Consider the following 16991-nt stretch of genomic DNA (forward strand, 5'->3'; position numbering starts at 1 on the left):
GCTTTAATTAAATACACATATGTATTTTATTTTCCTTGTATTTGAAATGAAAAGTAGAGTGTTTAACTCGGGTGAAAGGCATCATTTCAATGCCGGACATTGCCTTCGAACGTCAAAATACGTTCGCGTTGACTGCAATGAGTGCATTAGTGTGCGTGTGAGTGCAATATAGTTACATCCATTAATTAACAATCTACTCTACTATTGCTACCGAATGTATTATGTTTCACCACACCAACGCGAGGAAAATACTAAATGTAAAATATGACAAATCAAATCCGAATGAATGATATTAAATATTTATCAACACGAGGAAACAATTCAAAACTACTTTGCCACTCTTGCGGATAAAATGCTATTTTCGCATCAGTTATTGAATAATAAAGAGAGGCGCCATTACGCGCAGGTGTGGTTAAAAAACAATTGTAAATATCAATATATCTTCTTATATTTTAGAATATAGAGTGGCAATCTAAGAACGCTGAATTGGATGAAGAAACTACAAAGTTACGAGAACTCGTTTTCGTAACACTAAAAAAATTAGAAGCTAAACTAACTCAGAGCTTAGACGTTGCCAAGTAGGTATCTTCATCTTAAAGTATTGCGTCATCTTTATTAAATACATATTTTATTTTTATTAACTGACATCAAAATTCCAAAAGGAGGAGGTTCTTAATTCAGTTGCATGTTTTTTTATGTTGGTTACCTCAGAACTCGGTCATTCATTCTCACTCTGTTTTGTGCAGTCGGTTTTTTCTAAGAATTAAGAAATATTACAACTAATTTAATGTTATATTTTAGAACGTCATACTTGGAAAGAGACAATCTGTTAAAAAAAATTGAACGCTTACAAAGAGAACTTACAATACTCAAGAAAAGTAAACAAATGGAGGATACTAACGATAACAAGGTAACAAAAGAAGAAATATTGCTTCATCTTCGTGTTGGTTCCATAAAACGCAAATCTTGATAATTTCAATTGGTTGTGAATGGTCTGCTGCAGAAAATTTTAGAGGATTTGCACCGAGAGCGAGCGTCTTGTGCTAGAATGAAAGAGATACTGGCAGTAGCGGAGGACAGGGCCACGGCGGCGCGCGCGCGCTGTGCCGAGCTCGAGCGCCAGCTCAGCGCCAACACCAGCCGCCCCAAGTGGGCGAGTAGCCCCAAACAATTGGTAACCATCATTCATCATCAAACTTTAAACAGTTTAAACGTCCCCGTGTTGGAGAACCCACGTCAGAAAATCTTGTGCAGGGAACTTCACACCTTTGGTTTCATCGCAGGTACATATGTACAAGTTTCTTTATGATTTAACAAAACACTGAGCTAACACTTCGGGCCAAAGCCACAACCATAATTAAGACGAAAGTGGAGGAACCGCGCGCAATGGCCATTTCATACAAACGCCTCCTCATTTTCCACTCTGGATATTAGCATTATTGAAATTATTTTGAAAAAAGTGGTTGTATATCAACCACAGCTATGCCCCTACGTTTGATTTTTAATTATTATAAGAGTTAGGAGCATTTAAAAATTTGTATGAAATCTGTTCTTCGCTCCGAATTTTTGCAATAATCAAAATATCTGAAAATGTCAAAGGTAAGGTCACATCTACGGTTAATATACATCAAATTATGTAAAAATATTTTATATATTGTCGTTGATCCAGAGAGGAAAATGGGGAGTATTAAGTCTAGTGTGTATGGTCACCTTTATCGCGCACGATATCTATAATATTCATGACGTAACTACCCTGATGAAATAGGAACATAAAATAAATTACGATAGGATTACACTTTCAGCCTACCCGAAAGTACATTTAGGAAAAGTAAGTTTAGGACGTCGGAGGGTTCCCCTTCCTATAATGGGTTGCATGTCTATCTTCTAAAAGGTTGTATCCATATTCCCTAATTATACAAAAGCTGAACAAAAATAATACTTTGTCGGTATATAAGTAGTGTTAACCCATGTCGAAAATTTACTATTTGTAATTCCGTTTTACTTAAAGTTTCATTTATTTATTACTTATATTATCTTCTACAGCACAGTAATTGTCACGGAGTAAGCCATGACTCTCATATAAAGAAATCAGAGCCTCAAAAGAATGAAGTAACTGTTGAAGTGTTATCTAGGCAACGCGATAAACTGCAGTTAAAGTAAGCAATATTTATCATACATACTTAACTAGCGACCCGCCTTGCTTCGCATAGATTTATTGAAAACTATATATTAAAACCGCATGAAAATCCGTTCAGTAGTTATTGAGTTTATCGTGAACATGTAGACAAACAGACCCGGCGAGGGACTTTGTTGTATAAGGTGTAGTGATATGCTTCCTGTCTAATTGTCGTGTCGTATGAATTGTATGAGAAAATCTAGTTAAAAAAATAGAAAATAGCAAATTATCACAATAAATTGGACACAAAACATAGAATAGTACATTACGATACAAGTGCGAAAAATAGGAAATTCGAAACGAGTGGCGATAAATTAAAACACGACCGAAGGGAGTGTTTTAAATCGACACGAGTTGCGAATTACCTATTCGCACATGTATCGTACAACGTTTTACAGTACATATGGCCCTTTAAATGTTCGACACAGTAACGTAATATGCTACTTCTCGCACTAGTGCTATAAAGTAGCCCCATATGTACTGTAAATGATAAAAAAGTACCTACAAAATCCCCAAATTTCAAGACGGCTTCTGCTCACGTGATGTCCAGATTGATTAAATAAAGTACGATTTCACTGACATTTCTGACTTTATTTATTACTATTTATGTGTATTTAGTTTAAAATTACCTAATGATTGACTTGTAATAATTATAAATTCATTAGTGAAGTAGACGTTTCTAGAATTTCCATACTTAGATTTGTTGGTTATGTCCTTACATTATGTTAATGTAGCGAGCGGGCACAAATTGTCTTATTTTTTAATGCTTTTGGCAAATTAAATTAACTAAAAAAATTCAAACAGAGTCAAAGAACTTCAAGAACGTGCCACAGTATTAATGCAAGAGGCTGAGAAGCGGGAGACTCAGCTAACGACTCTACTGTCGAAGCTAGAGGATCAGGTAACAAACACTACGGCTCAACGGCCTTCTTGAGGGTCTACCGCCAACATCAATAATCGTTACCTACCTCTCTAATCTCTCTATCGCTTGAACACGCAAGAACGATGGAGAGGCAGATACTGATTTTAAATTTTTTTTTTCATCACATTTGCTCGGAAAAGATCTTAATTCATGCAAGTGTACTGAAAGACAGGCCTATATTTTTCCCTAGGGAGTTATAGCTTATTTTTGTTCCTAATACATACGAATTAAATTGGTAGAAATGAGTTTTACTTTTTTTAAATATTAGCGTTTATAATTTAGTATTTTTGTTTATGTTAAAACATATTTAATTTGATTAATTTAATAACCGTTTAAAATATTTTTCCATAATTTTCAATTGTGGCTGAAAGTCGGATACGTCTTCTGTGCGTTCGATGCCTAAACTATCAAAACATGACAATATGGCGGACGAATATTTGCAATGTCGCCGTATTTAAGAATTATTTTTCTTAAAATGTAATGTAATGTCCTAGGTATAATATTTATATATATTTATTTAAAATGTAGTTTTTTCTTCGCAAGTGTGATGAAAAACATTGTGTGTAACTCCGGAGGTAAGAATATTGTATTTCACTCGTTGCACAATGTACTATTAAGGTTCTGTTCTGTACCTCAAAATGAAAAAAAAAAACAAAACCCTTATAAGGATTACTTTGTTATCTTTCCGTCCGTCCGTCTGTCTGTCAAGACCCTTTATCTAGAGAAGGCGTGGAGGTATCGAGTTAAAATTAAAACCATATATCAGGCCTATAGTCCCTTGAAGCTGTAAAAAAATTAAACTTCTAAGTTAACGTAGGTAGGTTAGTTAGTTTAGTTTAGTTAATAGTTTATATGGTTATCCTAAGATATTTATACTTAAAAAAACTTACCAAAGGAAGAGCGGTGTCTCCCAACACAAGCATTTATTTTGCTTACAGGGAGACTCCATCCCTTTGATCATAATTTACGTGTTTTTGTTGAATAAAGAATTTTGTATTTTTTTTGTAACGTAAAAAAAGATACGGCCGTTTATGGAGAAAGAAACCTATTATTTCGACACTCTCAAGGGAATCAAAATTCATAGGCTTTTTCCCGTTGACGTAGAACTATGAAATTTGGCAAGTAATATCGTCTTACACTACTAGTACAGTGAAAAATCTCAATACTAAAATAAAAAAAAAAGATAAAATTTAAATATTAAATAAAAAATAGGTTAAATTTCTAGTTGACCCTCGGTGGGCGAGTCCGACTCGCACTTGTCCGATTTTTCTATGCTGGCGGTATGCTCTCAAACGTGTAGACACAGACAGTACGCATTTATTCCTGCCTGCGTAGCCAACATGCCAATCGTTAACGCGCTGTAGCGAACGAAACGCAACTGTCACTGTGGCACTAATATGGAAGAGTGATAGAGAGATGACTACGCTACTCTACGGGGCATGTTGGCTACGCGGGCTGATTGGTGCAGGGGTGCGAGGGCGGGGCGCACCCCCACATCCGCGCTGTATGTAACACAAATGTAACACTGATGTTGGAAAAAAACTTTGTCTCTACTTGTCAAATGCTTGATATTTTTTCGCAATTTTTTACAATTCTAATATTGTAAACGATGTTCTTATATTTCGTGAAACGGAAAACTATCCATGTTCGGGCCCGACGTCGTATCCGACATACATCGGATCCATCCGCAAGATGTACTAAGCACTTTACTGGAAAGCTAGGGAGGGCCAATGTGAGTCGTCAACTTACGAAAATCAGTTAATTAAGAAATTACATAGCACTCGATTTTTCTTTGTTTTTATTACTTTTCGTAAACTTTTTGTTGCAGTCAAATTAATAATATAAAACATACTCGTACACTAACAAACAGCGGATAGTAAACTGATTTCTTAAAATAATGTTTTAGTTTTTTGGATATCATAAATAATCAAAACGACCGAACCTGTTATAACGGTTTTTAAACAGGAACAAAGAAAGGAATCATCGGAATCGCAGGCCCAGGAGACAGAAAAACGTTTAAGAGATCTACAGGAGCAATATAATTTCTTACAAGAACGTTGCCGTGCTTTGGTTGAAGCGCAGCACATGAAATGTCTGGAATACTTACCTCGGAAAGGTACGTATAAATACTATAAACTCATAATCAAAGGAATTGTTGTATGTTCCTAATATTAAAAAAATCTACTACGTAATTCAGCTGATAATATGTGACCGCGGTCGGAAAAACGTCCCACTTTGTCGCTTGCCATAAGCAGGGCGTATGTTAACGGCACCAATCATGGGACATTTAAGAGAATATTTGAAGTATTTTCGATATTTCACCGACATCTGTAAAATGTCTACCGCTTTATGCTTTAAAAGTTGAATGTCCAATTCGTTCTTTATGTATTTGATGAAAGCTACTGGTTTCAATATTATTACCCAATTAAAACTATAGTTTTTTGCTCCAGTCATGGGATGTATGGCGCCATTAATTTTCAATTTCACAAATATCAATGAAAAATTAAACTGAAGCAGGTCTTTGGCTCATATTTATGGTAAAATGTTGCCAGCGATTAAAAACTGATGGTAAATACTTGTTTTACAGGATTTGTCTATACCATTCCCATTATTGGTGCCTGTTCCAGGGGTGTTTATATTATAAAGATTTGGCGCCCCGGGCCAGTTAGATTCGCCGCCCCATTCAGACCAAAGTGGGGGACCCGCGCGAAATCGCCTTGTAAACGTATTTTCCTCTCTGGATATTAACAGTGGATATGGACTCAATTTGTTGTATATTAACCACAGCTATGCCCCTAGGTTTAATTTTTCTTTCGAACTTTTAATTATTATAGGAGTTAGAGGCATTACAATTTTTTTATGAAATCTGTTTTTTAGGGTTCCGTAGTCAACTAGGAACCCTTATAGTTTCGCCATGTCCGTCTGCCTGTCTCTCCGAGGCTTTGCTCCGTGGTCGTTAGTGCTAGAAAGCTGAAATTTGGCATGGATATATAAATCAATAAAACCGACAAAGGCGTACAATAAAATCTAAAAAAATATTTTTTTAGGGTACCTCCCCTACACGTAAAGTGGGGGTGAAATTTTTTTTTCGCTTCAACCCTAGAGTGTGAATCGTTGGAAAGGTCTTTCAAAACTAATACGGGTTTTTAAGAAACATTTTTTGATAAAGTGAATATATTCGGAGATAATCGCTCCGAAAGAAAAAAAAATTGTGTTCCCCCCTCTAACTTTTGAACCATAGGTCCAAAAAATATGAAAAAAATCGTGGAAGTAGAGCTTAAGAAAGACATTAAATGAAAACTATAGCGGACATGATCAGTTTAGCTGTTTAGGAGTTATCGCAAGAAGTTTTCCCTTCATAGTAAAAAGACTTACTTTAATTACTTTAATTAGGTACTGATTATGCAAATTTGCCTATTTGTTTAACTCGGGTGAAAGGTACCGTTTCATCCCTTGGTTAACAATTTACTATACTTTAAGCTCCAGTTTATTTATAATATTAAAAAATCTAAAAAACACAAACGTAGGGCCATAGCTATGGTTAATATACATCAGATTTTGTAAAAATTATTTCCATAATGTACTACGTTTATATGGAGAATCGGCCGCCCTCTTTCCTCTTAAGTGATGATATGTATCTCATAAATGGAAAAGAACCCGGTTTTGCCGCCCCTTGCAGCCTGCCGCCCCGGGCCATGGCCCCCTTGGGCCTAGTAAATACATCCCTGGCCATAAGGATGCCTTGCCAGGTCATTCGTATAAAGATACAAGCGGTCACATATCAACATCAATTGGTTATTGGATACTGATATTGATATAATGTGTTTTAATTATTTTTTTCAATAGTTCCATGTTCATGTGAAGATTTAGACATTCTATATGACTTGCAAGCAACTAAGAACGCCCTAGGGCGCGCGAGTAAAGACCTGGATCACAGTCGTGCGGACAAGAAAGTCTTGGTAATATAATTTCTGCCAAGTAGTACATATACGTAATACAAATGTAGTGACCAATCCTTTCCCATCGCATTTTCTCATGCTACTTCAGTCAGCCTCACTACTTTTTGTACTAAGACTGCCTGAAGTAGTATAACGTTTCCGGCAAAATTGGATATTTTTCACTTCGTCTGTACCTGGCTACGTTTAAGATTAAAGGGTAGGTACCTACCTAATTCTATAGTTTCGTGCAAATTGGTAGAAAACGGTTGCTTCTGTCTATGTTACCGCTATCGTTGCTGTTTACATATAAATGATTCTATGCATAGATAGACAGCGATATGGATCCCTACTATTTATATACAGAGTGATTGTTATTATCCATACGCACGATACGGGTGAATATGTGGGTCATATTGAACAACTTTTTTTACTATGAGAATCTGATTGATCCATATCTAATCCAGATCTAATTCTTAACCTAAATATGAAAATCAGAATACGCCTGTTAGTCACAGTAGATGTTCCAGTTCGGTAACATAAATAATATACGATAAATAAAACAAGAAGCCCGACTGCTTAATAATAATGAACTGAAAAGTGTTTGAAAAATGAAAAAATGAAAATGAAAAATATTTATTTCGTAACTTATAAGTAACTTTTTGTTTTTACATCTGTGCCGATGCCTCTTTTTAAGTAATGAATATACTTGTATTAAGACGCACCGCTCTCCCGTAGGGGTAGCTTACAATTTTGGTGTGTACATTACATATACAGGCCATAAAAATTATATTCTATTAAGTTGTATAAGTTTTAAATTAAATTAGTTAGGTACTCACTAAGTTGTTACAATTTTGATGGTTCTAAAAGGCATAGCTTACAGAGAGTTATTGCTTCTTATAATTAACCTATAAGTAGATACTCGTATAAATATGCATGAACGCGTGTGAGTGAGCGACTGTGTATGTGTGTGTGTGTGTGTCTGTGTGTGTGTGTGTGTGTGTGTGTGTGTGTGTGTGTGTGTGTGTGTGCGTGCGTGCGTGCGTGTGTGTGTTTGTGTGTTTATGTGTGTGTGTGTGTGTGTTTGTGTTTGTGTGTTTATGTGTGTGTGTGTGTGTGTGTGTGTGTGTGTGTTTGTGTTTGTGTGTGCACGTATGTTACACGTGTAAGTGTTTGGTATGATCAGAGATCGGACAAATTTGCGTCATTGCTCGCAATAATGTGGACATGACTCCAAAATTAATCAAATATGTAATCATTTAATTAATTTCTTACTTGACTTAAATTTTAATTCCTAGTCAACAAATACAAAAGTTTGTTAAAGTATAGATTTATTAAAGAAAATAATCAGTATTTTTTCCAAATTTTCTGCAGTCAGACTATTTCTTTTTACATCAAAAATATACTTAAGTGCTGAAAAACTCCGCTCGCACTCCACTGATGTTAATGGGGCAAACTTAAGTAGTTTTATGGGAATATTATTATTCCAGTATAATTCAGAGTTCTTTATTTAGTTTATCCCGATTTTGAGGTTATCGCCCACAACTTAGAACAGAAAATAAACTCTGAATTATACTGGAATAATAATATTCCTATAAAACTACTTAAGTTTGCCCCATTACATTTTCTTTAATAAATCTATACTTTAACAAACTTTTGTATTTATTGACTAACAATAAAATTTTAAGTTAAGTAAGAAATTAATTAAATAATTACATATTTGATTAATTTTGGAGTCATGTCCACATTATTGCGAGCAATGACGCAAATTTGTCCGATCTCTGCTTATCATACAAAATCTACTATTAATTTCAATCGATTTTTTGGGAAAATCTACTATATACTCTGAATTATACTGGAATAATAATATTCCTATAAAACTACTTAAGTTTGCCCCATTACATTTTCTTTAATAAATCTATACTTTAACAAACTTTTGTATTTATTGACTAACAATAAAAATTTAAGTTAAGTAAGAAATTAATTAAATAATTACATATTTGATTAATTTTGGAGTCATGTCCACATTATTGCGAGCAATGACGCAAATTTGTCCGATCTCTGGGTATGATACATATAATTTTGAAATGGTCTTTTTAATACAGTTGCTCAAAAAGTGCTACTTTTCTGGTCTGGTTTTCGCGAACTAGTGTTTTTCACTTTTCCAATTTTTTTTAATTTATAATTATTCCAATTCATGACTACTTATTGAAGAGGGCTAATGTTAGTTTCCTTAAAAAGTCGTAATGAACACGAAACCTACTGTTAATGTAAGAATAATAAAAATATACATATTTCATATCTTATTACTTACCTCTTCATCATTATAACAGGTTTATTTTTTAATATTTAATATTGAAAAACCGTTCTTAATAAGTTGACTGAATGGAACGGAATAGCTGCCGAAACGCTTGTCAAAGAAGAGGGTTTTTTTCTTACTGCAAGCATGTTTTACGTTTCCAACGGCAACATTGGATATTGTTTTTATACAATTTAAATATACCTACGATACACATATAATAATAGTACTTACAACGTTTTATATTTAAAATTGTTTCTGTCTTATAGAACATGTATAAAAATAATTAATTGTTGTTTTTCTTATTTTTTCGCAACTGTATTAAAAAACATCGTTCGATACACGTGCGGTAATCTCATTCTTCACTCATCCCGAGTCTTGTCACTCGCCTACGGCTCCTAGCAAGATATCTCGCTACTCGTGAAGTAATGACATAATTTCCGCACTAGCATCGAAATGTGCTATTTCACTATCTTTCATTTGCTACCCATATTGCTATGGTAAGAAAAAAACCTACCCCTTTTTTTTAACCCTTTACCAGACCGCGAAGAACCAGCGTGTCTTTATGTACTTTATATACTGCAACCGTATTGAACGCCTTGTAAAAAATGTATGTATTTACGAAGTCGGAGATGTTCCTTTAAACCAGAAATAAAAATGTGGGCTACGATGATCCCATCGCTTGTCTAAGTAATGAACTGTCATACTCGATTTTGTGTTATTATATTCTTGATCAGGCGAAGGGATATGTTCCGCCCACATCTTATAATCGGTTATCATAGTCAAGTTTTAACTCCAAATTTAAAAAGAAGGAAGAATAGTTCTTACACAGTCAAACTCTGATAAGGCCATGGGATAGTGTCAACCCACATCCTTATTCTGGCCATACACAATTAATGCATGAATATTTAGCAATGTTTACGATTACATTATATTTCAACACCCAAAATCTACGAAATATCAAAAAAATTATACACAATAATGCATAAATATTTAGCAATGTTTACGATTACATTATCTTTCAACACCCAAAATCTACGAAATATCAAAAAAAAATCAACCTATGTACTTCTGTTTCATAGAAATTAAGGAAAGTGTTCGGATTTCTCCGTAGTTTACTGAAATTAGAGTTCAAGTGAATTTAAACGGCTGCCAAAGATATATTACGCGATTTTGAAGCGTGCTGTGAATGTAGATAATAAAATAATATTTTCAGAGACTGACATAATATTTTGTGGGAGATTCGGAGTTAAAACCTGACTGCGGTAACCGATATAAGATGTGGTAGAAATATATCCCTTTTCTTCGCGATTAAAAACCGTCCATCCGTTTGGGCTACAGCCCTACAGGGTGTGCCAAAGAAATGGACATACATACATACGCTCGAAAAATATCATCCTCCTGATTGGCTTGATAAAGTTCCAAAGTACCCTATTTTTATAGGAAAGTTACAGATGCTGTCCTTCCATAAGGTTAAAGGGGACGCGAACGACATATAGTATAATTTACTTTACGTACACATATGTATATATATACCTACACCAATGTAATTTCAGCAGAATGGACTTGAAAACGAGATGGCCGGGGAATTGCAAACCGAAGAACAAACAGTTGCAAACTTGCAGACCAAAATTGAAGAACTTACAGAAAATAAGAAAATAATGTTGTTATTTTGTTATTATTTATAATTTAATTTGTTTATTTAACAGGTTGATTTCATAAACGCTTATTAATTGTATTTCTAGGGAAGAAAACCTGACATGTTATGAGAATCAGATCTCCGCTCTTCGTACGGAAGTCAGTCTGCTACGAAGTTTTAACGATTACAAATCCTGCGATCACGAAATTCCCCACGAAGAGCTGGAAAGCCAAGTAACTATTTATATGTATAAAAATTATAACCACGTTGGGCTTAGGTAAGTACCTGTTCGAAATGTAAATTCAGATGGTTTTGCCGTTCTGAGTGTTCGTGTCATATTTAAAGTTTAAAAGTGCTAATCTTTATAAATTATACCCGTACCCTTACTTGCTGATAGCGTCGATCAGGTTCATATAGGTAGGTAATTTATGGGCCTTGTTGCCTGAATCAGATTTTAAATAAATAATATTAAGTAATACTTAAAGGTTGTCTGGAAGAGATCGCTTTTTAGCGATAAGACCGCCTGTTGTTACCTGGTTCTATTTTCCTTTAAAATTCATTTGTAGTTTTACATGTATGTAAAATGTATAATTGTTGGTGCAATAAAGAATATTTACTTACTTACTTACTAATACAAGTTCCTCTGGGTTTCATAATATTGCGTGCTATACGCATCCACATTGGTTCTGTGTCTGGATGGTATAATTGTATTTCTCAGGTTTTCGAGCTGTGCTTGCACGTGGAGCGACTAACGCGCGAGCGTGAGTCACTGGCATCGGAAGCAATGGCACGCACACTGCTGCTGGAGCGGCACGAGCGCTGCGCGGAGCTGTTCGCACGCGTCACGCGCGCGAAACATGAGCTCGCCGCTCAACTCGCAGAAACCGTTAATACTACGCCATCTGTGCCACACGAACTGGGTAATCGCGAGGTAATTTAATGGAAGTTATGTAAACCTATTGTAAAGATAATGTAACTAGGTACAAGAGCTTTAGTTGCAATCTGCATGATGATACTTAGTGATGCAGTTGTGCTTAAGAAACGCAAACATTTTTGGCGTTACTTATGAACGTGCTACAAGCCTCAGTTAGCTATTGATCATTTGTCTTAATCTGTAATTTGGACTTCTAATTGAGACTTGTACAATTTTATGAATTAGGGGGTTTATCTGAACGATATAAAGAAATCGCAATTCGTCTACAAACATAAATATTACACCTGGTTTGATATCCCTTCAGATGTCAAACTTAATGTCGAAGACGTACCTGAGCAGCGCGAGCACCTGGTCGGCGCTGCGCGCTGAGCGCGCCCGCGTGCTCCGGCTCGAGGGCGTCGTGTACGCGCAAGCGCAGCAACTAGAGCGCGAGAGCCTTGTGCGCATCAAGCAGGTGGGAGGATGTAGCCGGTTGAAACTCGTGGAGTGCGTACGGTGAGGGTAGACTCACGTGCTCGTAAGCCTCGATGGTGTCGAGGAGGCGGGAACGCGCGAGCAACGTCCTCGTACGTATCAAGCTGGTGGGAGTGGGACCTATCTATATCGCCATTACGCAGCTATTTAGCTACGCTACGTTTGGTTTACACCGTGGGTAAAGTGCACGTGTATTACTTGAGGGCATTGCATAGTTCGCATCAAGCAGGTAAAAAGTAACACTAGGCAATAAGTACTGCAAAACATTCAATTTTTAAAAACAGTAGTTATTGCTGTATTTAATTCCCTCAAAGAATTAGACTCGTCTAAAGCAATCTCAAGGGGTTCTACTAGGTCATACCTAGTAGTTGAGTTCCACTGTTCATCTTCAGGTTCTATCATTTAATCAATAGCAGATTATTGTATTATCATACTCGTACCTATTTTATTGATTACTAGTATTGTGTACTGTAAAGGGAGGCGCCTAATTGGAGTGGAAGATGAACACCCGTCTTAGTTTTCTGAGATGTATATTGTTTTATATCATTCAGTTAGATTATAAATATCGACTAGTTTTAATGACTGCCACCAACGGAATGCCCGCCTGCCACTTCTTTATTCCTTTAGCAGGACGATAGTTCTGAATTCAAATATATGCCAGTTACCTACCAAAAAACTGCCTCCTCGCCTCCTCAGGTGGAAGTGGTAATCATTATCACAAAACTACACCCTATCCTATTCTACCCTAACTACAGACACCCTACCTACTCCAAACCCACACAGAGTATATAATTTTCCTAACACCCATTCGCTAGGAGCACACTACCTATATTTGCAAAGCTTTAAATTGATACGGCTATTAAAAGTAGGCTAAATTAAAATCGACTTGTAACATTTTATTACATGTTATTATATATCTTAGTTATTTAGCTAGTCAGTACAAGCGAGGTTATTATAAGTTTGTTAAAAAGGTTAAAGTATACCGTAGACAACCCTGTGTAATTATTATTCATAGTGCCGTTTTTTTCCATCTGTAGCTTTAATTACGAATTTATTTACTTTTAGCCTTTGAGCGCCAATAACCCCTAAAGGTGTCGTTACTAGTCGCGCCAACAGCACCAAGGACATAGGTGTTATGGCGGACGCTGTCAAAGTAATCTTGACACTTTCGAGTAAGGTTTACATTAGCTCCCTTGCAGCCGGGATCTTGGTATTTGTGTGATGTTTGTGTTTATGGCATAAAGCGTTCAAAGGGTTAATGATGTGTGTCTATCAGGACCGCCGGCGCGCGCAGCTCGAGCGCGAACTCCTACGAACCTGGGCTAGCGGGGCTACCGGCTCACACACCAGAAACACCTTCAAGGAAGCTGATACCCTAACATCCGATTCCTTATACGTATGTAAGAAAGATACCACAACGAATCTAGAATCAGCGCATTGACGCGTCTATCGCAACACGTTTTCGACAACCTTCTCATAATCTTCCCTTAATAGACACGGTGTGGTCGGTCTTTTCCGCGTTTTATGTGTTTGGTAAATTTATGTCGCTTCCTTGTTACTTATGTGTTTTTCAACAAGTAAAATGTCAATTTTTTTTAAATCTATGTTTCAAATATACTCGTTGAACTTGAATGAAATAGTTTCTTTTGTACCTAACTACCAATACCAAAGGAAAAAAGACTCTCGGCCCCTTTTTAGGGTTTCGTAGTTACCTAGAAACCCTTATAGTTTCGCCATGATCTAAGGCACAATCGTTTAAGGATTTTAGGTTAAGGATTTCTCTTTCGTCAGAATAAATTATAGCCTATTTTTTCGGACGAAAATGGACATTTGGTCAGATTCCGACACTTATGAACTTTGAACACCTATTTCTGGGCGGTTTGCCCTTCGGGCACCTGAATCTACCTAACGAGCCTAACCTACGAGGTAGGTAGCTTTTTTCCCCAAAAGTTTAATTTAGTGAGTTTTTTTCCAAAAAGTTTAGATTAGGTTCGTTAGGTAGCTTCAGATGCCCGAAAGGCAAACCGCGCAGAAATAGGAGCCATGCAAAGCGGGGCTCCGTCTAGTTAAGTTGTGAATGAAACGATTCAATTATTCGATCCACTGGTGGAGCATATTAAGAGATGCAATTATCACAGGATAATTCCAAATCTTCCACTCCAAAGTTAAGTTTTTTCTGTCCAAAGGGTAATTCCGTTTTCGTCTGAAACAAAAAACAGGCTATAATTTATCCTGAAAAAGGAATCTGACGAATGTGTCTTAGATCATTTCCCCCACCCCTAATGGGTTGTGTTAGACCCTACTGTGCAGAATCAAGAATGATCTATTATGTTTTCCTACTCCTCTACTGTTATCTGTCATTTATGCATTCATTAACACGAATATAAGAACATACATAAAAGATTTCAAGAAAAGTCTATATTGTCTATTCCTCATAAAAGCTCTTGTGCTTTTATAAGCTATAATATTACTGCGATTAATGGCTACCAACCTAACAAAACCAAAACGAATACAGTTTTAAACTGAGTGCATAGATGCCAACTTACAAAATATTCATTTGGTTGCATAGTAAAAATAATTACTTCATAAGTCAGAAACACGCATGTGACACCCGTAATATAGCAACACCCATAGACTACGAAGACCGCTTAGCGGTGCTTGTTAGTCTCCGTAGGCTACGGTGGCCAAAATTGAGAAAAAACTGTCCAAAAAATTAATTTAGCAAGTAGCAAGTACCAGGGCCTCATGAGTTACGAGGAGGTGTCGGCGACCGGCCGGCCGCGGCCCGGGACGGGCCGCCGGCCGGGCGCGTAACAAGGTATGCTCGCGTGTCTTGGCTATATACTTTTGCTGTAATTTGTTTACCTAAATTAAGATTTATTTTTGTTGACTCGTAGGAAAAATAGTGTATGCAACGTTGTATAAGTAGGTCAAAAAATTCTCGTGGCGTATTCCTTTACAATGTTCGCCTACGCCTTCGGCTCCGGCTCACATTGTAACTCACGCCACTCGCCTTTTTTGACCCTTCTTATACAACTGTTGCATAAAATACTATAACGGTACCAATAATGGGACATATAAGAGAAAATTTGGAGTATTTTTGATATTTCACCGGCATCTGTAAAATTTCTACCACTTTATGGTTTAAAAGTTAAATGTCCAATTCGGCCTTTGTTTTCTATGTATTTAATGAAAGCTTTTGCGATTGGTTTCAATATTATTAACCGATTAAAACTATGTTTTTTTGCTACAATCATAGGATGTATGGCGCCGTTAATTTTCAAACTAACAAATATCAATGAAAAATTAAACTTTATTTAATTTTTTATTTTATTGATTCAAAAAATGTACACAGCATTACAGCGAACTAATACACTGTGAAATTTATAATAGACAGTATTTATACAACCTTGGTACATGATACAGTCTAGAAAGGAAAAATAGAACAAATGTAAGAAAGAAGACTAATACAAGACAGAAGATTCTCGCTTATCCATCGTCTCACAGAACTTCATACATTCTTTACACAGATCCATCCAACTACTTGCAAATACATCACATTCCGGTGCTGATGCGAGGAGCGCGTTAATATATTGTAGAGCGCGGACAAGTGGTGATTTACCATGGGACATAGTGCGTGTTTTAAGCACTGCTAATAAGTGACGACTTCGTGGTCGGAAATTAAATTGGGCCTTAGCCACAGACGGAACGAACAGGCGTACGAGCTTTGCAACCAGTTCAGGGCAGTCCGAGTTCCCCCGTAAGACATTACATACAGTAATCAATAGCCCGTAGTTACGCCTCACCTCTAAGGAATTAAACCCTAAAACGCCAAGCAGGAACTTTGATGGGTACAAATATGGGTAATACCCTTTAATAAACTTATAAACTTAAGCAGCTTTTTTTGCTCTTGTTTATGGTAAAATATTGCCAGTAGGGTTTCTGCTCAAGAATTCTCGAGGCGTGAAATCTCGAGAAATATGTCCTTCGTCGATGCGGGAAAAAAATACTCAATGCCTCGAGAACTCGAGAAATAAATCTCTTGTGATAAGTACGAATAAAATACGCGTATAACACGTGATGTGTCTTTAGTGTACTTCTTTAGGTAGTTAAATTAATGTAAACAATGTTTTATATTTAAAACATTTATTACTTAAAAAACTGCCGTCCTCTATCATGCTGGCTTCAACCGATTTTCATGTTTTGAAACTTTTGAACTACTTACTGCTCTCAAATGTCTAAAGAATTCGTCTCGTTTTAGGTTCTTTGCTATACTTCATTAGAAAAAAAGCATTAGAAAAAAGGTAAACAATCTTTACGTTTCTTTTTATTGAAAAACGCTTTAATAAAATTAGTAACTACATATTACTTATTAAAACAAAATAATGTAAATGATAGTATAAGATTAATCTTAGTAAACCTTCTGTAAGTTTGTCACATCTAGTTAGACTAATTGAATTGAATATTCTTGCCTTTAAAAAGTTAGTATTTCGTTAAATACCTAAATAAATACACTACAGTATATCACATCGCCACCGCGCACGCCTACACTTATAGTTTTTTTTTAATTAAATTTATTTGATTATTAAGTGCATACAAAATTACCATTTGT

General features: G+C 36.0%; 1 protein-coding gene across 3 annotated transcripts; it reads left to right on the plus strand.

The window, feature by feature from the left end:
* Positions 1–103: 103 nt before the first annotated feature.
* LOC133517025 (myosin-3-like) lies at positions 104–13968 on the plus strand. 3 transcript variants are annotated; one of them, XM_061850134.1, is made up of 12 exons: positions 104–578; positions 802–910; positions 1004–1174; positions 2044–2156; positions 2981–3077; positions 5064–5214; positions 6945–7057; positions 10892–10995; positions 11078–11204; positions 11690–11902; positions 12210–12359; positions 13656–13968. In XM_061850134.1, exons 2-12 carry the CDS (start codon positions 887–889, stop codon positions 13818–13820), a joined length of 1428 nt encoding a protein of 475 aa, XP_061706118.1. In that variant the 5' UTR covers positions 104–578; positions 802–886; the 3' UTR covers positions 13821–13968. The 3 variants fall into 3 exon arrangements, with proteins under 3 accessions (XP_061706118.1, XP_061706116.1, XP_061706119.1); XM_061850132.1 differs by lacking the exon at positions 104–578 and having other exon boundaries at positions 674–910; XM_061850135.1 differs by lacking the exons at positions 104–578; positions 2044–2156; positions 2981–3077 and having other exon boundaries at positions 674–910.
* Positions 13969–16991: the final 3023 nt, after the last annotated feature.

Source organism: Cydia pomonella, chromosome 4, assembly GCF_033807575.1.
Source record: "Cydia pomonella isolate Wapato2018A chromosome 4, ilCydPomo1, whole genome shotgun sequence".
In the NCBI taxonomy this organism is placed as follows: domain Eukaryota; kingdom Metazoa; phylum Arthropoda; class Insecta; order Lepidoptera; family Tortricidae; genus Cydia; species Cydia pomonella.